Source organism: Geospiza fortis, unplaced genomic scaffold, assembly GCF_000277835.1.
Source record: "Geospiza fortis unplaced genomic scaffold, GeoFor_1.0 scaffold186, whole genome shotgun sequence".
NCBI classification, from domain to species: domain Eukaryota; kingdom Metazoa; phylum Chordata; class Aves; order Passeriformes; family Thraupidae; genus Geospiza; species Geospiza fortis.
The window spans coordinates 3292029-3318523 of NW_005054331.1; the positions used below are offsets into that span (position 1 = coordinate 3292029).

At 38.5% G+C, this 26495-nt stretch overlaps 1 protein-coding gene across 2 annotated transcripts; it reads left to right on the forward strand.

Moving 5' to 3' along the window:
• The first annotated feature begins 151 nt into the window (after window positions 1–151).
• NUDT4 (nudix hydrolase 4) lies at window positions 152–26495 on the forward strand. 2 transcript variants are annotated; one of them, XM_014307275.2, is made up of 5 exons: window positions 152–173; window positions 13275–13385; window positions 19245–19289; window positions 21752–21839; window positions 22867–26495. In XM_014307275.2, the coding sequence occupies exons 2-5, from the start codon at window positions 13332–13334 to the stop codon at window positions 23067–23069; spliced, it is 390 nt and encodes a 129-aa protein (XP_014162750.1). In that variant the 5' UTR covers window positions 152–173; window positions 13275–13331; the 3' UTR covers window positions 23070–26495. The 2 variants fall into 2 exon arrangements, with proteins under 2 accessions (XP_014162750.1, XP_014162749.1); XM_014307274.2 differs by lacking the exon at window positions 152–173 and having other exon boundaries at window positions 21755–21839.

Sequence of the window (26495 nt, forward strand, 5' to 3'; positions counted from 1 at the left end):
GCCCGCGTGCGCGGCGCCGCCTTTGTGCGCGGCCCCGGCGCCCCTCGGCGGGGAGAGGAGAGCCGGGAGAGAGGGCAGGGAACACTGAGCTCTCCGGGCGGGGCGGGATGGGTCAGAACACCGGCTGGAACTCCAGGGTTATCATCTGTGCGCCCGTGACACGCGGAAAACCGGTTAATGTATAATGGCGCGTGGAGGGCAGGGCTGGTGTGTCATCCTAAGGCGAACCTCCTGCCCCTCCTGCTTGGGTGCGATAAAAAAACCCTGTGGTTGGAACGCCTGGTTTTGCCACGGAGAGAGTAAAATGGAGCTTAGAAATATTTTGTGAACGAGCTTGGGAGAGTTCTTGCGGCGCCTCTGGTTGTAGCGGGTGGCGCTCCCCAGGAATTTTATGTTGCAGCAGAGTCGGGAGGTGGCAACAAAGTTGTCCCGTGTTCCGAGCCAAGGTCAATGGCACTGCCCGTTATCTGGGAGCTCGGCTGATGCTTTCATTGCACAATGCTTATTAGAGGGTCTCGGGCTGGACGCGTACCCTTTTGCGATTTCTCTTTATATTTTCTTGTTTAGTAGCCATGAAATAACTATAAAGGTTAGGGTTTGGAGGTTTTTCCTGCCTTTATCTAGATGCTGGTGCCCTTCCCACGCTGTCAGTACAGCGAATGTCCTCCTTAAACATCTACTAAGTAAATATAATGCCGTGGGAAGAGGCCTGATAAAAAAATACAGGCACTTGGGTTTAAGCAAAAAAAAAAAATATTTCCTTTGTGGTATAAATATAACCGTGGGACCATGCTGATGACTTTTTACTAGTGTGAGGGAGAACGGCACCAAGCAGGAATCTTGCAAGGTCTTGTTATGGATTATAGCTTTTCTTTGGTCTCTGACACTCCAACATACTTCACCAATTATGTGAGTTTAATAGGAATTTTTGGATGCTACTCCAGCTCAGACTTATTTGGAGTTTGAACACCTGAGCCACTGTTACAGCTTTTTGCACCAATTGTAGTTGGAAATTCATGATCAGGGTCACCTTTGCCAGTGATTTCTGTTCACTCTGCATTTCCTGGTACAACTTCTTGCCATTCTCTTTCAGTCTTGCATCCAATGACATCACTGGCTGCTCCTTAATACTGTTTGTGTATAATGACATCCTTTGAGGCTAAGGATGGTAGTAGCAGCTTCACTGGGCTGTGTAAGAAGAGTGGGTGCTGACCATTATTGCACTGCAGTTCCTTGTGTATTCTGGATGGAGTACTTGTATTGCTGGCATGAGGCTGGGCCTTGGCATCATGCAGGTAGACATACTTGAGGATGAAGTGAATGGGAGAACATCAGATCAGATTTAGGACATAGATTATGTGTGTGGAAACAGTTAAAATTGCTTTCTGACAAGCTGTTTCCAGGAAAGCAGTGCCAACAGCTTGAACTTGCTTAGGAGCTGTTTCCCAAGTGCCAGCCTCATCTGTGTCAGTACAGAATCTATTCCTTAGAAGTTTGATGCCTGACTGCTGTTTGTGATTAGCTTCGGTCACCAGCCATGTTCCCCAAATTAAGTGTTTGAGGCTTGCTTCTGTCCTCTTGAACACTGTTGTCCAGGTGGTTTCTGTGTTGCTCTATTCCATGTAAATGTCTTCAGTGTTTCTTTTCTAAGTCTCTAGAGATTGCACCATCAGTTTTCAGCCAAGCTACACCTCCAGGGTGTTTAGGTGTAGGGTAACTTCTGCAGGAAAGAACACGAGGGTGGTACCCTGGTAGCTGGAGAAGAAGGGAATAGGAGACTCTTGCAGAAGTTATTGGGAGGTGGGGGTGGTGGGAAACTACAGGATAGAATAGTTTTCATGGTTATTTTGACTTGCAGGATAAGCAAAGAGTTGCTTGACACTGGAGTTGAGAAAATAGAACCAACAAATGAAAACAATTTTTAGCAATACATTTCTTTTTAGGAGTCTTAAAAGCAAGAAATCCAAATCTCAACTTTTTTTTTTCCTGGAGATACTGTCTGCAAGACTAAATTTGGTCTATTTTTCATCTGATTAGGTTCTATCTGGAGGAATGAGTATCTATAGCAATCTTGTGATACAAATCTTGGAATTAACCTTTCTTTCTACTTCCATTCTGACTGTCCAAAAGGCTTGTCCCTAGCCAGTTATAGCTGAGCTTAAGCTTTTTTTTTCTCCTTTCTTGCACTTAGTTTTCTGACATATCTGTAGAGAGCAGTCATTCCTTTCTTAGCATTTTTTATGAACTTTAAGTCTTAAATCATCTTCTCTTAAAAACAATTTTCTCTTTTGGTCATCATGGTAGCTCTTACATCTCCTTCCATTTGGAAAATGTATTTTTTAATGTGGGGGACACTTGTGGTTGCTTTACCTGGGATCATGCTGTGCTGTGTAAAAGGTTACTAACACTTCTCCAGCTATACCAGAAAAAATGTTGTAATAGGACCCATCTCTACATGACTGTAAAGCTGTTGTGTAGTCATCTTGTGTTTTCTGGTGATATCTAAGTCCCTTACTTCTTGCCACCTCATGAACTCTAAACTTGTACCAGAAATCCACAGCAGTGTTCTCAGCTGAAGGTGATCCTTCTTCTGCAACTTCGTGTGATGTCCCCTGTTGATATCATGACTTCTGGATGCTGCCTCTTGACTAAAGACTTGGGCATGTTCAGTAACAGTTTGTTGTGTCCATTGACAAAAATTGGGCAAGTCACTAAAACAGTTAATATCTCTACTGTACATCTAGCAAAATCTGCTTGTTATGGCTTCCTGGTTGACTTCTTATCCATACTGCACTTCTTTTGCTGCCTGTGCTGCCTTGTTGATGTTGCAGCTGAGTTTTATGCACGGTGAAATAACATGTCAATGGAAAAAGACTGGCCAAACCCATCCCTTACACTTCATTATACGTGTGTTTATTTTATTATTGCTATTACACAACTGTTTACATTGAGTTTCAGTTTACTTCTTTATTTCTCAATTTGAAGCATAGGTGTGCTGTAGAATACTGCTGAGGTGAAATTCAGCCTGGTGGTTCCTATGTGCAGTTTGAAATGCAGACACCACACTCCTACTTCCCAGCTCCAGCCCCCTGTCCAGTTAGACTTACTGCTGGACTCGCCACTCCTCGCTGCCAGGCTTAAAATTGTTGAGTCAGTTCTCCTGGGTGTTACAGGCTGCAAACTGGGCTTCCCTGCAGTCCTGCAACCCGTCAAAAGCTGCTGCTTTGAGAGCTGATATTGCAGCTGAAAACCTGGACCCGAGATGACTGATGGTTGTTCAGCTGCACCACTGTGAAAATCATGTTTCTTCATCTTCAAGTGCCTCCACACAGAATGATTTAGTGCTATACAGCCCATTTTGGTTTAGATTTTGTTGCCTTCATGCTGTCATAGTGTATGATTTAAAAAGAAAAATCATTTAAAGAGGAGGAAACCCAAATAGCCAAGTAAAGTGCCCAGTAGCCTTGGGTTTTTTGAGTGTTAAAGGAGGTGGTCTCTTGGACTACTGCCATTAAAGTGTTGCCTGTTTTGGTTTTAATGCTGTCATTTGGGCTGAAGAGAGAGCAAGATGGGTGGATATGAGCTGAAGTGCTGGTTCCTTTTGTTCTGTAAGGAAATAAACCAGTAATTGCAGGGACTGTCTGCCCTTCGGAAGAAAAAGCATCCTGGAAATGAAGCAGGAGAAATCCCATAAAAAAAAGAAACCAGGCTGTGTGGGCATGAGTGTGTAGGGGGTGCAGCCTTTCTGCTTTGAACAAACAAGAAGCTGGTAGGTGTGTGCAAAAAGCTGATGGCATTCAGCAGGCAGGGTTGGGCTGGCAGATTGGGCTGGGAGGAAATGCAAGTTTCTCTTGAGCAACTAGGAGTGGATGGCAGCTTTAGAATAAGCCTGCAGGAGAGCCCTCTTGAAGGGCTTCCACAGGTTAGAATTGTTTATACATTCAGTGTTCTGCAAACAGTGGTTTTACATAAGAACCCTCCTGTCTTAGGGTCTGCACAGAGGGTATGCAAGGGGATTCTTATTTTTCAATGCAGAGAACAAGGCATGCCTTTAAAGCAGCAGGAGCAAATAGTAATAAACATAATTTTTGTAGCAATTTGAGTAACTGAAATAATTTTAAAACCTAATTTAATTTTTTTCCATCAACTACATCTTATACAAATAAATGAGTAGTTATTTTTAAGTATCTTGAATATAAACTTTGAGTGCATTCTAATTACTTTGGCATCTGTAACAGTGCTTTATGTAATCAAATATGGTACTGAAAGCCCTAGTTTAGTGTTCAGTCAGCAGTTGCTAGTGGCAGACCTAAAATAGTTTCATATGCAAAAAAAGTCTTCAAGCTTTTCAATTTTTAATTTTGCATTTGTTGTTCAGCCTTGTGCATGAGATGGAAACAGATGGGAAGGTGTTTTTTTTTTAATATTGAGACAGTGAGGAAAAATGTATTGTTACACACTTACAGGAAATGTAGATATTTTTTTCCCCTCTGTAGCAGGGCATACACTTGCATGTCAACTATTTATCTTGTCCTTGAGTTAAAAATTATAAGCTCCTAGTGTGATAGCTCCTTTTTGGTCTGATTTAATAACTTTATTTATTTGCTTGTAGAATGTCAAGATAGATTAAGCATGGGTTTCTTGTATCTTGTTATGGTGGTCATAGTTTAATCGTTTTTAAAAATAGTGTTCTTTAGTTTTGTGCAGATGTTGCTTTATATTGGCAATGGTTTTATTAAAGAAAAAAGCAAAATGTTATTTTTATGTGCATTGGTTTAAATGGTCTGAAAGCCAGAAGGACCTCCTGTTGTGCAACCTGATCCATAAAACCAGGGCCCAGAAGTATCACCTGGCTATCCTGGCAAAATGGAGTGTTCGAGGAATTATTGTAAATAAACTTGCAGAGTCATGAAAGATATTCCATACTTGACGTGGAATTTTTCATTTGGTTTCTTTATCCTTCAGTGTAGAGCTCTCAGGTGTCAACACACAAATAATGTGTGCTTTCAAATAACTTGGGCTATGACCATGGCACCTTATTTAAGGCTGGTATGGTCTCCATAGTGGTATGGGTTACCTACCTTGCATTATGATGGTCTGATAGAATATAGACATATTTTAAATGACAGAGAATGACATATTTTAAATGACACATTTCACTGTGGACTTCAAGCACACTGTGGTTTTTATTTTCTGTTTCATGTCCCTGCCCTGCTAATGGACAGGAAGAGTAATTAACGTAGGATGATTGCTGCCTTAGCTTTTCCTCAGCATTTTCTTGACACTTGGACATTATCAGCCAGGTTAGATGAACAGTCTGGTCTAGTGGAAGGTGTTCCTGCCTGTATCGGGGGGCTGGAACTACCACATGATCTTTAAAGGTCCCTTTCACCCCCAACCATTCTATGAATCTATGATCTGCACGCTGTAGAAAAGGGTATAGCTTGAAAAATCAAGACCTATAAACAGCTTCCAAAATGGTTCTTTATCATGTGTCTACAGAGGTAATGTTTGCTTACAGTGTATCCCTGCAAGCTCATATGGGGTTAAAGCTTGTGTTAATGTTAAGAAAATTTGAATCTTAGGTTGCTGTGGTAAGATTTATGTCAGGTAACCAGCTCTAGATACAAGCCACTGGTGTTTATTATGTCCACAGCAAAGCAGTTTCCGGCAGGCATGGCATATACACCTTGTTTTCATGCTGGAATACTTTTTCACAAATTCCAACTACTTGCTAGCAGTGGAAGCCTGCAGGTTTAGTGAGGCTGTGGGAATTCAACTGTCCACCATAGCAGAAATCTTCAGTCTTCACTCATAAGTCTTCAGGTACTGACATTGGTCAACAATGATGTTTTTGTTTTATTTTGAAACCTAAATTATTTTTTCCTATACCTGTGGTATTACTTGTCTGTGCCGTATGGATACGTTTAATGGTGTTGATAGTTGCTTGAAGAGGGCTGGGCTGAGGGGAGAAGGAAATATGGCTGTACTTGTATAACATCAGGCTAAGATGTCCTGTAACAAAGCACTTTTTGCCCTGTTTTGAACATGCTGTCTTTTTGAGCCAGTTATATTTATGTTACAATACTAGAAAAAATATCCTTTTAGCTTTCTTGCACCATCCTAAGTTTACTTAGGATTTAAGCTGGTGGCAAAGTTTCTGTTTGAATTGCTTCAGTTAACTCAGTGAGGCTCAAAACTTCCAAGTTACTGTGAAATAGCACAGTGGCAGATTTCTTCAGAAATACATTAATGTCATAGATAGATATATGCCTATATACACACAGATATATGCATTCTTATCTCTAGCTAGAGTTTGTACACGTTTTTTTAAACATCTTTTGTAGATATGTGAGTTCACAGACCATAGGTTGATGTGTATTTTTTCCAGTCTTGTTTGTAGTAGTCTTGAAAAGCTTACTTTAATTCGGTGGCTTTTTGACTTAGTGCTTAAGCACTTCGGTGAAACCAGTGCTACAAACATAAATACTTTAAAGCAAACTTTTGTCTTCAAAGACGTATCTCAAAGATAGAAAAGGCTAAAAGGTAACTGGTACTTGTCAAGAAGTAACCTTGTCAAATCTTTACCTGCAGCTGAGCAGCTCTCAAAGACTTGGAGCTCTTGTTTCTGACAAGTGCTTGGAAGCCGATCCCTCAGTCAAACAGATTATGTTGCTGAGTAACCAGCAAAGCCCAGTTCTCCTGCTTGAGATTAGGACATGGTTTCAAGTTAAAAAGAAATGGGCAGCAATATTAGTTTGGCTCTTCCCCTGCTACCTGAAATTGTGGTTTCTCCGTTGGTCTGCATTAGCAAGCAAGAGGGAGGAAGGTTTTTGTGTATAGTGGTTTGGGGAACTGGCCCAACATGAGAAGTAAAACTCATGCTCAGGAAAAAGTAAAACTTTTTTATAGGCACTTGTGGGAAATTTCTTATTTGTTTGCAGGTTTGGGGTTTTTTTTCATTATTTCCTTTTGTCATATTCTGGGTGCAAGATCTGCACCCTTCATCACACTGTGAGACCTGTCACATCTGTTTTTCCAAAGGATGCTAAGTTTAGGGGGAGATGGAATGCTACAGGTGACTTGAGTCACTTTATGTGAGGAAATGTGTTCTGACCAGCATGCCATAGTAGTACAGTGCTGTTCTGTTCCTGATATGAACACTTCAGCCAAAGAACAAAATGAAGTAAGTTAAATAGCCAGAGGAAGACACTAAAATTCTGTGTCACTATAACATGTTAGCCAAATATTTGCATTTAATATGAAATAAAATTTATAAATTATTACAGCTGTAATTGCGAGTCAAAAGCAAAACTTCTTCTGAAAAAAGCTGACATGTCTCTCCTTATTGCAATATAGCCTTAAAGTCAGAAGGTCTCAAAGGAAAAATAGTTTCCAGATCTAATTCTGGAGTATTATGTAATTATACCCATATTTCTTTACCATTCATCTTCAGAGTGGGGGAAAAGTAGCACTGACTGATATCTAGGTGCTGTGTTGCTGCTTTGAAAAGTGATATTCAAAGTAAGGTTGGGAGGGTATTTCAGACTTTAATATTCAGACTTTAATATACTGTGTAGACAGAACCCAGTTTTCTGAGATGCATTCAAGATGTGCTCAAATTAATGAGCATTAGGATTAATGCTAGTTAGCCATTCCTCTGCTGTTGTGCTAGCTCCTGTTCAGTGAGGCTAAATCATCTTTTATAACCTCTGTCATAGCTGGGGACTGCTTTTCAGTCGATGGCCTTTAAAGTACTTTACTAGAGGCTCTTGAATTGGTACAGGCTCATTTGGAATTGGGAGGCTGCAGTGGTGCCTTTCTGCCCCAGTTTGTGCAGCACTGCCCCTTGAATAGCTGTGTCCTGATGGGTGTTGTGTGTGCAGGCTGCACAAAGCTTTCATGGGGAATCTACTTTTCATCCAGATCAGCTTCCTAATAAACTCATAATCACAGTGTTAGGGGGAAAGTAAAGGTGTTGCAGTCTTGACTTCAATTAGCTCTTAAAATGCTGTCCAGTCTGATCCTGTGGTTTTGTTGTTACTTTACTTTGTGCATGTTATTTCTCCATGTTTAAAAAATAAAGTAATTTTGAAAATTCTTGCAGTAACAAATGAAGACTAAAAGCAGTCACTCTCCTGAGAATCTTTTCAGGAAGACCAATATTCCTTACTAAATGCTGCCTGTGTAGCATTGCTATGGCAAGGTTTAAAGCTGCATTTTCCAACCTCATTGCCAAAAGGCAATGGCATTCTAGGACAAGGATACCACATTAACCTATAGGGGAACTGCAAAACTGTTTCAGAACTACTAAAATGAGGCAGTGATTCTTGAAATAGAGAAAAAAGTGTTAGATAAAGGAAATCTCTTAACTACCATAGCAGGTTGACATATGCTCTCTGAGATATGTGCTTCTGCCTAAAAATTTATACAGTTAATTGTGCAAATATGATCCAGTGTTTGTAAGAGACGTTTTTCCTTGCTTCTCAATAGTGTTCCTGTGTTGCAGCAGTCAAAGTTGTTCCCTAGTGCTTTTAAGGAAGCTCCCGAGGTGAAAACAATTGGAAGTTGAAAATGTTAGGGAATAATAAAGCACTTACTGTTTGTATTCTTCCCTGACCATCTGCTTATGGCTGGTTTTAAACAAATCTTAGGGCTTGACTGACCCTTTTGGCTGTTTTAGCATTAAACCATCTTTCTGACTTTTTCAGGTGCTTGTAACTTTAGCAGACCAACCATGTAGGCTGAGTTTCCATAGTAAGTGTGTTAAATTGTATTATATTAACTCCATCACAATGGGTCCTGTCGTTTTTTCTCAAAGTAGGCTTGGATGTTTTATCCTCTTAATGTTCCTGATGCCTTTGACAATATGCAATACATCTAACAGCATTTGACACTGTTTTGTACCTGAGAGGTATCTTTTAATGCCTTACTAATCTTTTCTATACTGTGACCTGTTTAAATCTTCTGAAATGATTTGTGTGTACTCACCTTTGGAGAGTTTGGAAGCTGAATCCTTTGCCTTCCTCACACCTGGCTTCTGATCACTACACCTGGGCAGTGTGATGTTCTTTGCAGCTGAGTCACAAATGCTCAGCAGTCTTTTGGGAGTGAGGGGTTGATTCCTTTTCTCTTGGACATTGCTCCTTCTAACTCCCAGCTTTGCTATAAAGAAGGGCAGACTTGGCTATCTCTATCAGGTAATTCAAACATCAAGTTGGACAGCTACTGGAGTAGTGGGAGCCATGAAAATGGGGTGTGCAATGGGAAAGACAGGAATAGATGGGATTAGGCTGGGAATAGAGAACTTAAAGACATCTGATGACAAATATTTATTGTAAAATTGGAATGGTATATTTTCAACTTCAAGTTGAGGATCACTTTGTTTTGAAGTGTAAAGAATCCAGCTGAGGGGGTTTGCTCTAGCTACTTTAAACGTTATCCTTGCTTTTTTAATGTAACTTAGTTTTTAATACAATTATTTTGGTAAAGTATAATGTCCTTCAGTTAAGAAAGAAAGAAACCAATGATATAAACTTAAACTGTTTTCTACCTCTCTAGTGCTTAATATGAAAAAGATATCAAGATTAATAGCTTGTGGTTATAATTTATATTACTCTGAGCTGTTACCATTTTGGCCTTCTGGAATACAGGGCTGCCAACTGTTTCATGAGTGGTTTTGACTTGAGAAAACTAAAAAGGCCAAAACTTCAGCGTCTTTAGAAATTTTCAGTTGTTTGTCTGCAAGCTTAGCATTTATAGTGACCAAGTCCCATGATGCCACCTGCCCTGTAATAACCTTTTTGGTTAACCATATTATGGTTATGTGTATTGATAGGTGCTTATTACAAGCAGGCTGGCTAGCAGTTTCTCCTCCTCACCACACTTGAAGGTCATTTCTATTCCTGGACTTGGAAGGGAGGTGAAATTTGGCTGGTAACACTTAAGGGAAGAATTTTTCCTTTGTTTCCTCTTAGCTGAACTTTGCAAAGCTTTACCTCTTCACTTGGCAGCATTGCAGCATCTTTACCTTAGTCTTTGGAGTAAGATAAGCTCAGCTGTATAACTAGACAAGCAGATTGCACTGCAATACTCTGTACCTTTTTTGAACAAGAGTTATCAATAGTAAATCTTAGTCAGAGACATGGGAAAGGCAGTGACCACTAGCAAGTAATGCAACTCAAATCTTAGTCCTTTTTTTGCATCTGGGGATACAGGACACAAACTTCTTTGCACAGGAAGTACTTTTGCTTTTTTTCTTCTGAGCCTAATGGGCTTTTGGTGTAAAATTTGGTGTGCGTAAACCAGAAAAAATACAGGCGTGTGAGATTCTGTAGTCTTTTCCAGCAGACTATTGTAATCTGCTTGACCATGAGCCTCCTCAGAAAAGACTGGATTGTCCAGGCAACCTAGATCATATTTCTCCTAGTTTTATTATCTTCTATTAAGGGAAGGTGAATTGCTGCATTTTTGCTGCTGATTTTTGCACCTCTCTTGGCATGTGAGTGCAGTGTCAACCAACCACAGCTTTTTGGTGTCTTCATAGTTAAATCACATTTTTATTTACACCCTCATCATTAAGTACTGGGGGATGCATCTTCTGGCCACTTACAGATGGAAATACCTCAAAACTACATGGAATGAAAAACAACATACAAAAAAACAAAAACATAGAAGACTGCTTGATGCTATACTGGAAAAGTCTGTGGAATGCTTTTCAGCCTTACCACACAATCCTGCAGCTGCTAGCTATCGGGTCTTGTTGGTTGTGGAATCTGATTAACACCAAGTACGTTTTTCATAGCATTACCCTAGCATGGATGCCTCATGCCCTAGTGGCTTCATGTGTTAATGGTAAAAAAAATTGTGCATCTGAGGATCTCAGGGATATATCTTAGTGTGATCCCTTGGATTCAGACTGTAAAATCAGTGGGATCACAGGAGAATAAAGCATAGAGGGAAACATGTTTGAGAAAATGCTTCAGTTCCAGGCTTAGAGGTTTGGATGGTTGCTAAAATGAATTCCCAGGCTGTAACACTTGGGAGTTTATTGTATATGTAGCTGTAAAGCCTATCTACAAGAGTTGATGTATTTTAATGTTGATAACTTGCTAGATGTATTTGTTTCTGCTTTTTAAGAGGGTAATTTAAAGCTAATATATGTACAAGCCCAGCTTAATAGTCTGCTGATTAGATCTGATTAGCAGTAGTCAACTACTAAATATAAAGGTGTAAAAAATCCTGGCTTTACACTACACTGCCAGAATGAGAAACCTGATTTATCCCATAGTAGTAATTAAGAGTTTCATGTTTAGCCTTAACTAAGCAATGAATGCTGATTTTAAATTGTTCTACCAAGCTGGGAATGATTTAATGATAATCATACTTTTGTTTATTATTGTTGCTAGCTTTCACATGACTGGATTGAGTGCTAGTTTCATCAGCAGAAAATTATCTTTACTGCTTGTATCTGGAACTCAGAAGTGAATTCATAACTTGATTTTTACAACTTTTTTTAGCACTGCTTAAAGTGGTTCTTTGTAGTGATATAGGTGCTCCACCTAAGTGTTGAAAAACATTTTCTAAAATTACTTTCAGTAGAGCTGTGTACGCTCTGTGAAACTTCTGTTAATGTCAAAGGATCCTAGGAAACCAAAGCCTTTGGCTGTAAAAATCAAGTTGAGATGCATTTGAGTCTAACCTTATTGCTTTTGCTGAATATTCTTAGGTTTTTAGGTAGCTGAGTAAAATACTTGAGTTGACTGAAAACATGAACTTTTAGATCAGATGCTAAGAATGCTTCTGTACTAAATGATGTCTCTGCTGTATTCCTTAGATAGGAAAAAACTTCAGGGAAATTAATCCTACCCGAAAGGATTCTCCACTGTACTCATCTTGACTGTACATAAGATAAACACTGCAAGGCAGTATCTGTCAGATAAGCCTCTTACAGGTGCACCTCAGTATGCACACATATCATTGCATGCACAAAGTATGCAGTCATCTGAATTACACTCCCAGTTCCTGTAGGTGAACCTACAGCCTATTTCCATGAGTGCCAAAGGGACATAGTGTAAGTGGTAATCATCTCCCTGTTACTGTCATCAGAATCATTTTCCTATTTAAGCCAACAGGGGTAAGTTTGAAGTCCATAAAGGTGAGGGCTGGGATGGTCACTTCAGTTATCTGGCACCAGTTAAAACTCTAACCTTTAGACTTGAGGTTCTTGTTCTAGTCTTTTAATTGCTTTTCAAGACTTGAGCACTGACCCTGCCCTTTTACTCCCCACAGTTGTCTTTTGACTTCAGGGTAGGGTTCATGTAAGTAATGCTTAGAATTGGAAGTCTTTTACTGCAGAGATGACTGAGCATGTCTTGGTAACTGGGACGTGTCTCAAATAGAAGTTAAACTGCTTATTTCCAAGTGGTCCTGAATCAAGGTCTTATCTTCATAAACTCCTACTGCAAAATTACTCCAAATATAAGGTATCATAGTTTGTTGGACAGGTAGCTAACATCTTCTCTGCTCTGAATATTATGAAGTGCAGGTCCTGTAGACAGGGAGTTTTAAATTGCTGTGTATCAATGACAGAACCAGGTTAGAGTCAAATTAAGTGAAATTAAAGCATCTCGGGGAAAAAAAGTTAAATTTAGAAATCAAATTCAATGTGTTGTGCTTTTCCCTCTTACATAAATGTTTAAAAGAAACCAAATTGGACAAGGGCCAATGAAGTACTCTTGCTGTATTTTAGTTATGCAATGGTGTAAGCATGTCATGCTAACATAACACTTCAGTAACTAAAAAGAAGCTTGTTTCTGTATAAAAATAAGAAATATTTTCAAAGGTCCATTTTTAGCCAGAAGATGCCATTCCAGAAGAACTAGTTTAACTTCTCTGTGATGAAAATGTCTTAATTTTCACACTTTGCCATCTATCTGATTTGAAGACTTAGTTCTGGAAAATATTATTAGATTTTTGTTGTATACCTTCGCTTCTGTGCACATTATTCTGTATTTTCCACATTGTGTCTAAGCATCCATTGGAAAGCATTTGTACAAAGAGATCACAATGCCATTGTCTTGACTTAGTTTTATAAAACGGATTGGATGTTAACTGTTTTCCTCTTTTTCCAACTCCTGCTTGCCTGTTATGTTTTCTTTCTGAAGCCTGTAATCCATCTAGCTAGGCGAATAAGTGCATTGCTGGAAAAGCAGGTAGTAGTGAGATTCCTGACCTGTGAGCTGTATTTAACAGTCACTTGCAATTATTTCTAGGTGCTGTTGGTAAGCAGTAGCCGATACCCAGATCAGTGGATTGTACCAGGTGGAGGAATGGAACCAGAGGAAGAGCCGGGGGGAGCAGCCGTGAGAGAGGTGTATGAAGAGGTAACAAAAACCAAACAAAGCAAAAAATCCAGCTGATCTGTGCTGCTGTTGTCTTCAGATGGGAACCAAGAAGGAAGAGGGAACTGCCTCCTTTATCCAGTATTTGACTGAGACCTTTGTGGTTATGAAATTCAAAGAACTGCAGTTCCATGTGTTAGAATTGGGGTATAGTGTGGTGAGGTGAACTAATCAATTTAGCTACTTCTTTCATTTCATAGCTAAATTTCTGTCTGCCTTTATAAACAAGTACTGGAAGTAAAACTGTGACTTTATGCCAAATGATGTTTCATAGTAGTGTAACATTTCTGTGTTTGTGAAGAAAATTTTGACTTGCAGCTCTTTTAGAACAGAGTGAAGGTAAACTAACCATTAACATCTAGCTGCATAAGACCAAGAAATCAGCAGACCTTTGAGGACATTTCAAATTAAACAGATTAGAAACTGATCTATCTGAGCAGCTGAGAATTCATACATTTATGGCTGCTTATCTATAAGGAAAGCACTGTGGTTATAGTCTGCATTTCTATCCCTACCCTTATGACCAGGCAAAACAGTGCTTAAATCATGATGAATTCATGCAGTTTCCCTATACCACAATACTTAAATTTCAAATTCAGAATTCTGGGGTTTCATTTGCTGTTTATTTTTCCTAGGAAAATTGTGAAAAATATTAAGTGTTTCTTTAATATATAACAGCCATGTCTAAACCAAATAAAACTGCAAGAAAAATCAAAATATAAGAATTTTGAATAGAAGGTATAATTTTTCATAAATTGGATGCATTCTGGTGAGTGAACTGCAGGATTTCTGCTAGACTTAACCAGTTTTCTCATTCCATTTTGCTATTCCCAAAACACACTAATATTGTTGCTGATTAGTATTTGTAATGATTTTTTCTATTAGCTGTGCTATTTGATGGTTCATCTTGCTTACCCTTAAGACTGGTTCTGTTGTGATGTTGAGACTTAGGAACTTGATGTAGATGTGACTTGCACCAAACAGTGCCTGCTGTTCAGTGTCAAAGTGAGATCTTCTGTGAGCTGTGACTCAGTGACCCTTCTCCCATTTTCCTTGGGGAACAGACTGGTCCATTATTGGCTGCTCTCAGCAGCCTTCCTGCAGCAAGGTTCAAGCATGAATAAACCTCACTGAACCAAAGGTGTTTGTTCCATACTGGAGGAGTTCATCTTGACCCACACAAGACATACTCAGCCACAGGGCACAGTCCATTTGAAAGGAGCAAAGAGTTTGGGTTCTAGCAATGAGTCAGCAAAGATTTAGGCTTCCAAGCAGCAGTAACACCTTTAGGGAGAGTCTTGTCTTCCCACTGTCACAAGTTCATTGGTAGGATTAAAAAGCCCAGTCCTCTGCTCAGTGTTCTTAGGAATGCTGGTAATTTTAATTGCTGATCTGACTTAAGGGGTATAGTCCAAGGTGAAGGATAGTAAAGTCTCATCTCCATGTTAAATTAGAGCTGATTAAACTGTAGTCATATATTTGGGGTTTTTTCTTTGGTGGTAAAGAATGGATGATCTTGAAGGGACTATGCTTTTTATGGTGTTTTGGAGTACAATATAAAATTCCAGCCATATTCTGCTTTGAGCTGTGCTTGCAAATGCATGAAGAGTTTTCACAGACTAGGGGCTTTAATAAGTAAAAATAATTTGGTTACAATTGTTCTACTCCCTCAGAATTCCTGGGGTATGATAGCTTGTATAGCTGATCAGACTTAGAAGCTCATACCTTAAAGTAAAATATTCTTCAGCTACTGGCTAAGTCTTATATGCTTCCATGAGATTGCCAAGTGCCATTTTTAAAGAAAAAAGAATGGTATTTAGGGGTTTGAGCCATGGAAATTCATACTGACCTTTCTAAAGGTGGATGTCCTTTCTATTTTTATACTAAGGTCAATGTCACCTGGCAGGCTGGTTACAGTACAGTGAACTGTTAAGAGTTTTGTGAATGAATAAACTTCAAAGAAAGCACCATGGTGCTGGTTTGAAATGTGTTTCTTCAGTATTGGGTCATGCACAAACTAAGCATGACTCAGTATTTCTCTTAATTTATTAAAATGGATAAATTCATAGTGGGAGTTATAATGGCATTCCTTAATGGTAGAAGTGCTGATAGCCCACTGGCTTTAAATACCCTCACTTCAACACCAACAGCTGTGTATTTAGAATGTTTTACAACTCAAAGATCCCTGTAATCAAATGTACATGCATGGCAGTTGTTTCATAGTCTGCCTGTGTACATGACTCCAGGGGTTTTTTAACTCTTCAATTCTGTTTGTGTTGGTGATAATGATTTTTGCCTCTACTGAATATTTAGTGTTTCATTTAAGGTTGTCTGACATTTCACAGGTTACTAGAAATTGACAGTTACCTTAATTATTTAGATGAAATCAACTTTTACAAACCTGCAAGGAGAATACCAAAATGAAGTTACAGAATAAAGCAATCCCAGAAAGGTATTGAACCTCATCAAAATGAGGAGCTACTCCATTAATGAATTTGGAGCTTTGTCTTTAATTGCATAGCATGAAAGATTAAAATAAGTTGTCTGCAAATGCACTGTTCAAAGAAAAATGACACAAATGAGTGGCAAGCCAGTGATGCCCAGCCTTCTAAATGGAGATGCTCTGTGAACTGTGAACCACTGCCTTTTCTGGCTCCATCTCACAAGAGAGACTCTTGTTTTGTTTGTTTTTAGTAGCATATTGAAAGGCCTATGAGAAAATATGCAATTTCCCTCAGCCCTGTGTGGATTTAGTTTCTGAGAAGATCCTGAAGATTAATTTGCTGCAACTGTGAAAATGGCAGTAATATCATTTAGGACTTCTCACACGAAATAGAGGAATTAGCTCCAAGGAGCGTCTAATATTTGAAAAATGACTGGGTGCTACAGACTAGAACTGGTTAGACACTGCAGAAATAAATAAAGCACACTCTCAGCTGAAAGATTAGGGCAGACGTAGTCAAGCATTTTGTTTTATGAAAATATGCAAAAATGGGGCAGGAGTAGTCTTGCCACCATCCCTTCAGGAGTGTAGCCAATAAAATGGCTACAATACTATCCTACAGATGCCAGAATTAAAAATAACTCAAATCTTTGAGATCTTCAGCAACTTTGTACCCTGGTAGCTGTTAGCTTTGCAGTGGAACTGCAGCGTGACTCTGGCTCCATCTGCAGGGGACAGGCGAGTCTGGCGCTCCTCTCAGGCTGCAGTACCTCCACAGCTCAACAGGAGTGACCTCCGGGCACCCTGATCATGGCATGAAGTGCTGAATTCTCTGTTGTGGCTGATGTAGACTAATGCTCACATATATGCATGAGATTCAGATCTGAGGTCCTATTTGCAGAGTACTCAGACTTCCTTAGAGAATTGTTCTGGGCAAGTATAGCACTTAATTCAACAGCCTGTCTGTCAAAAGAAAACTGGGGTTTTTCAGGCTTTTCTCCCAACATTTAGAAGGTCTTACACACTTATAGAAGCCTACAGGATTCTGTTTACATGAAGAACCATATTTTAACGGCCATGGGTACATAAAAGCCAAAGGAAGAAGTATGTTTTTATGAGAGGCAAAATGGTTCACAGTCCAGAATTTAACCACTGCGTTGGATTAGAAGCTTACCATTGGGAAAGGGGGAACTGCTTTTGATGTTCTGGGGATAAAGCTGAAGTGTTTCTTGGTCCTCTAGCACTTAAATTTTGACACATTTTGAAGCACCTTACAAAAAGAACTTGAAGGAAATATTCTTGTTAGTAAAAGCACTTAAAAGATCACTGTCAAATTCAAGGTACTTCTTCAACTATGAAGATTATTCAGTTGAATATTATTTTTGGGAAAAAAATCACAAGCCTTTGAATTACTACCTTTTTGCACTTCTGAGTGTAGATATTTTCCAAATACACTGCTGTCTGCAGGCATGATGCTACATTTTGGAAACATGTCTATTTGAGTAGAGAGTAATTAGACATCAGTTATAGTAATCACATTTATGTAGCAACATCTGGCTGCACCAAAGCTTCACTTCAAGCTTTGGGGAGTTTTTACACGTGATGTAATGGAGTGCTTCTAATAGTTTCATTCAGAATTACTCAGCTAAGTGTATTTGTTTAAAGCATTGATTTGCTTGGAGGGAGAAAAGAGAAAGTGTTAAGTAAATTCCACTTAGAGTAACATTGATAAATTCCCATTGTGACTATGGGATACCAGTAAGTTGACAAAAGTTCTCTATGAAAGCTATTCAGTATCAGTAAACCTAGCTGGTCATGGTGGTGTTGCCATGTGTTAAATATTACTTGTCAGACTGTCACTTGAAGTGATACTGTAATGCTCAGGAAATTAGGACTGATCAGTAAAAAACATTTCTTCAGCGTGCTGCTTTTCACAAATAAGTGCTTTTTCATTACCCAGTATAAAGCACAAGCAATCTCTAGTGCCTATTGTGGCATACCTTACTCTTTCAGCCCAAAATAATGGCCTGTCACTTCCTAATTAATGTGCTGCTTAATCACTTATCAGGTCAGTTGTGTATTTTGGCTTTATGAGCTCTAACAGGTATCTTGGCCAACACAGCAGATAAACAGAATATTGTATGTTGTTTTGCATTAACTTTTGCTCTAGCTCTTGCTCTAGATAAGCAAAATGCCTTGATAATTTTGCAGAGGCTGTGATCAGGCTTCCTTCATCAAAATGGCTTAATAACACCAGCCGTCTGCTTTCTTTAAAAAAGGCAGTCACAGCAAACATTCACTTGTAAGACTTTGATTAGACCTATTGCTAAAGCCTGTCAGAGTTGCTTATTAAAATGTAATGAAGATCCATATGGTCCTGTATGTAAAGACATAAGACATCAATAACTGTCTTTAGCTAAGGCTGGAAGCAAAGACTGAAAACTAGAAAATGTCATCTTAGCACTAAGAAGCCCTATTTTAAATATTGGTTGTATAACAAGACAAAAACAATCTAAATATTGTCTGTCAGTAGGCAACATATGCCTTTGTGTCAGGCATATGGACTGAGTTTTGTTTAGAATAAGTGGATAATTGTAAGCCATGTCCCTTGGAAGAGGCATGAAATACTACTTTTGGAAAAGCAAACCTTAAGAATCTTAGTAGAAAGTAATGACCGACCACCTTATCTGAATTGATAAAAATCACAAAGCATAAGCTGATACCAGGATTATTTTAAAATATTGGAATGAAAGTCTGAATTGAAAGCGTTTTGTAATCGTACTAGCTAGAAAAAGAGTTCAAAACTGCAGAGAATTGGGGATGTAAATTTGGGGGTTATATTACATGACAAAAGCTACTTGGGATATGAAAACCAGCACACGTGAAGTCATTATGCTGCAAAATCCATGCAATGACCTACAATTTAATTTATTATTGTATTTTTAAAACTTGTACTTAAATTTCTGTGTAAAATAGCACTGGAGTTTCAATGACTGCTTCTTTTAGATTAATTCTAATACTATTTGAAGTTCTCTTGTCCTTTCTCCTTTCCTACATTATTTTAGTATTGGGCATGATTTATCTATTTAATAAAATACAGTACATTACAAATGTGGTAAGTAATACAGTATTTTGGTCTGGATGGAAACCTTGAAGGATTTATGGATTCTTTGATCCACTTATTAGGACAAGCTTTTGTACTCTAATACTCTTATAAAGAGTCTAAAACTAGAATCTCCAAAATTAGTGCAGCACTATCTAATTAAAACTTAAGCTAAAACTCTTTCTTAAATAACCCTAATAAGGAGGAGTATGCTACTGTAGGATGATGGTACAGATGCTTTATATTTTTATAAATTAATACCAAATGCTAACACTTTTTCTTGTTTGTTTTGTAGGCTGGAGTAAAGGGAAAGCTAGGCAGACTACTTGGAATATTTGAGGTGAGCTATTTTCTTTGAGTTCTAAAAGCAATGGTTGCTTTGTGAAAACTGATAAGCTGCAACATCAGACTTAAGTTCATGAGTATTACCTACCTATAGTTTTGCGGTGTTGCTGGATCTGCTGCATTAGACAGGACTTTAGGTGTTATGTGATCTGTGAAGATTTGAACAGGAAGAGTTCAAGGTACATATACCAGTTTCACAGAATATTCTCAGTTGGAAGGGACCCCCAAAGATCACAGAGTCCAACTTTTAAGTGAATGTCTTGTACAGGGATCAAACCCATCACTGTTATCCAGCACCAGGCTCTCACCAGCTGAGCTAATCTCAGGTCATTTTGGACCTCTACTGGAAAGATTAAATTAGTACTTATGGAGAAATAAAAAATCCCTAAAACCCAAACCATTCATAAAGTTAGGATTTCTAAACCATTACACCAGCCTCTTCTGAGGCTCTTTTGACTTTTCCTCTCTGGTTAGATTTTGCTGAAGTAATTTGTCAACTTTCACACAAGTAAATTGATGAGTCTGGATAGGAATTCTCTTTATGGCTTTAATTCACTAAAAAAAGGCCAAGGCTTTGGACAACAGATACATCAAACCTTTAGCTATGTAGTTCAAAACATCTATTTGATGGTATAAACATCAGACTCTGAACTACCAACAGTGCAAGGACACGTGCTAGCTAGAACTCTATTTTAATCCTGCTCAGGTTCTAGACAGGAGCAGACTGTAGTTTTAATAGTCTTCAGCTCCTAATCCATCCAGTGTTACTATCTTGTGCTGTATATAAAGTGGAAGTCCCCTAGTCTCAGTGAGGTACAAATCTTCACCCAGCTTTTATAGGCAGTGTATTCCTGACAGGGATTTCCTGTGTGAAGTATTACTTAGTCATGTGTCCCATGTGTGTGAAGTATGGAAGCCATAACACAATTAGAGGAGATCCTGAAGCTTTGTAGTTAGTACTACTCACATTTTTCTGATATGTTTTGGATTTGAGTTGAACTGGATGGTCCCACACATTAAAAACTTGGCTGTTTTAACTCTGCTGGTCAGTCTACAAAAGTATTCTCCATTTCCCAGCTCAGACCAAAAATTCAGGATAACCTATCATGTTGTTGGCTTACAACAGGGGCTGCAAAGCACAATGATTCCTTGGTAGTTCCGGTATACATATGTTCATATATATGGTATATATGTTTTTCTGGAGCCATTTAAAGTTGGTTGTGTCACTTTACTAGGTTACTTCTAACTTAAATCAAGGCCCTACTTTAATTTCTCAACAGGCCCCCACAAATTGTTAGTACCATTGAGGGGGCCACAGCTTGTGACCTGGGGATGGAACTAAGAGAAAATGGAAATAAATGCTGCTGCTGAGTCCTCTTATTCTAAAACTACAGAAAGGATATGTGTTATAAATATATGTATCTCATTTAGTGGTGATACTGACAAAGAACTGGAGAATTTTTATTTCCCAGTAAAGCACAACAGTTCAAAACTATATTAAACTTGGAGTGAAACAAAGTTAAGTGTGAAAGGTTATTTGGTTATTTGCACAAGAATACAGCCATCTGTTAGGGGAGCTAGGCCATAACATCTCTTGGTTCTTAATACAGTTGTAATTGTAGATGGTCCTGGTTTTATTAGGAGCTCAGCTCTTCTCAAGGGGAAGGATGTTCTACTTGGCTGGGTAACACCTCAAACACTGCCACTGGCCTGCTTTGGAGTAGCAGGGAGCAATGTGTCTCTGCCAACGTCCCATGGACTGGCTGCAGAATAGGGGCCTTGCCCTGAGCAGACAGATCTGTCAGACTGTTTAACCTGCCTTGTGCAAAACACTTGCCTTTGAAACACATGGTGAGTGCTGCCACCGTGGCTGAATGAGCAGATGGCAATGGTTTTTGCATTTGGCATGACTGCAAGCATAGGCTATTTAATTTGCCTCACTCACCGAGTGAAACTTTACAGCCAGCATTGTGTAGATGACATGGCCACATGATGCAGTGGTTCCAATTTGAAAAACGTGTTTGGGTTTTGTTAAATGACCTTTCATCCAGGAAATCCATTGTGGAAACACTTTTAGCAAATGTGGAGTACTGTGGTAATTTACAACATAAAAGAAAAGTACTAGTACTTATCTAGGGCAGTACTAGTGGACTACTGCTAATATTTAGCTGAATGACCAAGAACATGCTTTGGCCAGTATTTCACAATCTTCAAAATTGTTTGTATTGTCTTTGGTTTGGTTCAGTTTTTTTAGTCTAGTAAAAGAGAATAGCTGTTTCAAAAACTTTTGTTTTCCCATAATTTTGGGTCTCATCAGTACAGATGTTTGTTTAGTGAAAATAAAAGCCGGGCTTGCTGGCAACTATCCTTTAGAGGTAAGTAATTTCTATCTTGTAGTTGTGGTAAGTCTGTAAGTTATTTAGATGAAAATTTAAACTTGTACTTCTAATATTCAAGCAGAACCAGGATCGGAAGCATAGGACGTACGTTTATGTTCTTACTGTGACAGAAATACTGGAAGACTGGGAGGATTCAGTTAATATAGGTAAACTAATTCTCTGTCCTTATGTGCTACACTTAAAAATGTTGTGAGCAAACCCTTTTCGTTTTTTTAAGCAGTTTGTGTAATTCAAGGGGAATACTAATTCTGTTCTTGAAAAAGTCAAGGCATGCTGTTCTTGCACACTTTAATACATAACTAGGGTTGCTTCCAACATAGTGCTACTCTTATTCTTAGAATACTCTAATTATTATAACATTATGACAGAATAAATATTGTAATTTTTAAAGGCCAAATACTATACTGCCAAATTGTTTTTTCTGTAAAAAGTAGAATGTTTTACTGTCTGATACTGTAGGGTGTTTTTAAAAGTGTCCTTGATCTTAAATAAGTGTTTTTTGTATATTCAAGGACAGTAGTTACAATGCGGTAAAACCAAACAAAAAAACAGAATTCCTTCCATTTTAACAAGACCATCATTGACCTCGCTATTTTCAGAGACTTTGAATTTTAAAGGACCAGCTTGTAAAAGTAAGATGGTCTTAAGTGATCTTAGTAAAGTCTTGAAACTTATATAAACATGTCTGATACAAGGTATAGTATTTTTTAAAACTCACACCTAACCTGAGTAACTCCATATATGGATGCATATGGAGGCTTTGAGTATGGAACATGGCTTTTGAAATCAGACCAAGCCATTCTCATGCGTGCATGTTCAGTCTCAAGATTGGTTTTCTGCTAGGCACAACAATGTAGGATGGCAGTATCTAGTAATTTAAATAACCTCACACTTTCCTCTAATGACCAGCTGGGGCCTTTGGAGCATATAAAGAGTCATATGAGTTTCTGTCCACTATCTGGTTCAAGAGAGTTACCTGAAAGTCTTTATTATGAATTGCATTTCAGTAAGCTTGAGTGACTCTCTTGCATTAATCGGTTCTTTCAAGGTCTTTTTGTTCACTCTTTTGCCTGACAACTTCAACTTCCAAAGAACTGAGAAAAAGTGAATAACTAGATAGCAACCAATAGTGCTGTTAACATTTTATAACTCTGTTCTTTCTTGTGGATTCAGGAAGGAAAAGAGAATGGTTTAAAGTAGAAGATGCAATCAAGGTCCTTCAGTGTCACAAGCCTGTTCATGCAGAATACTTGGAAAAACTGAAACTGAGCTGTTCACCCACTAATGGAAACTCTGTGGTTCCCCCTCTTCCAGATAATAACTCCTTATATGTCACTTCTGCACAGACTTCTGGGTTGCCCTCTACTGTGAGATAAACATTTGGATTACCTTTTTATTCGTGTCATCACAACAGGAGACATCTGTGATCACATGTAGGCATCTGTATAACTGTCAGTTCTAAGTGAAATATGTGAATGTGTCATAATGTCAAATTTATTTGAACATGTTTTTCTTTTAACAGTGTAAAGTAGTATTTCAGCAAACCAAAGCCATATAGGGATTTTTTAAGATGCCTTAATAGGCCATTAAAAAAAAAACTTGACTATATAAATTTATAAATTTGCATATCTGCTAAAATAAAATATGCATCTCAGTGGTGTTCAGCTTATTTAAAACTTGTGAGTTTTAGTCAGTAGTTAAAGCTTGAGCAAATAGTCTTATACTAAACTCTTATTTGGTATCCACAGATGAAGTGCTAAGACCTTGAGCTGGCAGTATTTGGGTAAATGGATGTGCTGAAGGCAGAGGTGCACAAGGGTGACTACAATAAAGCACTAAACCACATTCAGCCTGTCAAGAGCAAAGGATACCAACACTAAGCACTGCTTGCCTCAATTATCCAAAAGGTTGCCTTGTCCTATGCAATCTTCATGTAACATAAAACTAGGGCGAGAACAAGAACTTTGTCTTGCAGCTACCAAAACTATCCACTAGACTGTAGTTTCATCACTTGGTCAGCTGGTGAACTGTCAGATTTGTGTGAAAAGCATTGTAGATCTTTCTTCCCCTTTTTTTCCTTTTAACCTTGATCCATGTTTTGTTCATGGTGTGATTACACTGCAGGTTCCAAAAACTTCTTTCTTCAATTAGAAACATCTCATGTAGTGTTCCTGCAGTCTGTTGCAATTTAAAACTGTTTGGAGGAAAGTAAGACTTAACCAGGGGCACCCTGAGGTTGCAGAGATGTCTGTTAGCAAGCATGTGTTAAGGTGCCTTTCCCCGCAGGAGCCAGGAGTGCTGCCTCCAGTGCTTAGGACAGGAGTGTTGACAGCTACTGCACCAGGAGAGAAATAATACTCCTTTGTCCTATTAGAAGGAGTGCTGAAACCCCCAGTTTTAAGTTAATTCTTAAATCCTTCAATTCTACTGTTTGAACATCAATTACTTTAGATTCTTCAAATAAAAGCTGGCCTCTTGGTAAAAATATAGTTGGAATAAATGAGGTACAGCTGACAACCTCCCTGTTCTAATTATTTCTCCTGCTTTTCATCCAAGAAGATGAAAACTAAATCCACTGTTGGTCTTAATGTTTTTACCATAGGATTACGCTCTCTGTATGTGTGTGTGTGCATGGTTTCTTCTACAAGAACACAATCTAATTCACATGAACATCCTACTTCTGAATTTTTTCTAGGATTTAAACCCAACTGTACCTCCTTTACATCCAGCCAAAACAGGTTGAGGTAGACCACTACCTCACATGTGAAGTTTATTCTGGGTAAAGCTCATTCTCTTATACATTTGAACCTTTGTAAATAGTCCACCTAGTAAATAGTGAGTGTAAAATGGAAAATAAATGTAATTTAAACCTTTTGTTACTCAATACACAAATGGTTAACTTCTACTTTTTTAACACAAATTGTGTAAAATGCTGCTATGAATTTTTTTGTGCTGTTACACTTTTTTAGGAAAAAAAATGTTGTTGCCACAAGTTACTCCTAGAAAAACAATCTTGTGCCATATGTAAATGCAGTGAGACTAGGGAGATAGATGATCTGATCTCTTAATGCTGCTCTCTTTAAAGAGGCATAAATACTACTGACAAGAGGCATGAGCCACAAAGCTGAAGACTGCTGAAACAGTGGGTAGGACACTGCTTTCCATCCCTCTTAGCTCCTAGTCCAGGTCACTTCCAGAACTGGAAAGAACACAGAAGTGTTCAGCTGCACCTAAAGGTGGAAGCATTGCCAACAGCTTGTCCATCCTTTCAGCCATGAGGTGGGAGGCCAGGGAAGGAGCATTACTGTTTCAGTAGTGCACACAGAGGAATCCCTATTTCACACTGAACCTCTTCCAGACTGGCACACCATTTGCTCAGCTCACTGCTTTACACTGTTCTGCCAGGTGAAACAGGAGAAGGAGGGATTGAGCATAATGAATGTCTGATCTTTATTAAAATCATACTCATGGTGTGGAAGGGTACCTCTGGCTCCAAAGCTGCCTTTAAAAGAATGAATAATTTAGCTCCCTTTGTTGATCACTTTAATGCTGACTTTTTTTGTTCAGTAGTTATTTTAACACTTTAAATTGAGCAAACTTGTATAGGTTCTCTTGTAACAAGATTATATCACATCCATGAAAGCTAAAACAGAATCCAGAGTTTGAGTTTTTATTCATTTAAGGAAAATGCTCTGTCTCCAGATTCTTGGAATGAAATCAATCCAAGCTTGTATGAGATTTAGTGGTAATGCATGATCTTATTTTGTAACTCTTGAATTATGTATTTGATAATAATGTAAAATGTACAGTATTGCTGTTGCTAACAAACTCAGAGTTGATTGCCTATAAATATTTTTGGTCACACACATTTGAGCTGTTCATTAGTGCCAGACAGATTTTTTTAAACAGCATTTGTTGTACAAATCTCTTCAGTCTCTATGCAACCTTCAGAATGAAGTTCTATTGCTTTGACTTCTACTCCCTTTCGAAGAGAAATGGTTTGTGAATCGCAGACGCAAACTGAAGACATTTCAGTTTTGCTACAGGGAACAACTGCAGTAAAGGGACAGCAGTATGGCTTCAGTACTAATGAAATCTGACACTGAACTCCAACAGAAAGAGTTGTAAAAATGGGAATAGGAAGGCTACAATTTTTCTACTACCAATCAATTTAAATGTTAGAAGCATTTTGTTTTTACATGAATCTCTAGTTTGATGGGCCAAACCTCTTTCAAAGTAAATTTGGGATTTTTCTCATGCCAAAAAATTCTGTACAATGTATCCAATTTGGTTCTCCAGAGGAAAAAGGGAAGAGACAGGCTGTCATCTGCAATTGTTGGAGTCTACTTTGTACTTCTGCTTTTCCTGGCTGACGGGTTTTGAGATTCTCATCAGTTACATTATGGTGGTATCAAAGAAAAAGAGCCTTAAAGTTTAAAATCTCATGGAGCCAGAATTAAGCAAAATGGATGTGCTTTTAAACACAAGAAATCCTGAGGTATTGCAGAGAGGCTGTTCAAGTGAAAAATCTTATTTTGGTGCTTACTGCACCCCTGGCTTAGGCTAGCATTGTTCTGTTAACAATGTGCTGTGAAAAGAAACATGAGGGGCAGACACTTGGTTTACTTACCAGCATGGTTTGTGAAGTGAAAACTGAAAGGAAGGGAGAGGGGGGGTGGGAAGGGAATTAAGTTGTACACATTTTGACCTGCTTGCATGGATTTTCTTTAAAGATTGATGTAAGAATTTTGACTTTTTATATTTGAGAAATACCAGAATAAAATCTAAATTAGTCCTGTGGA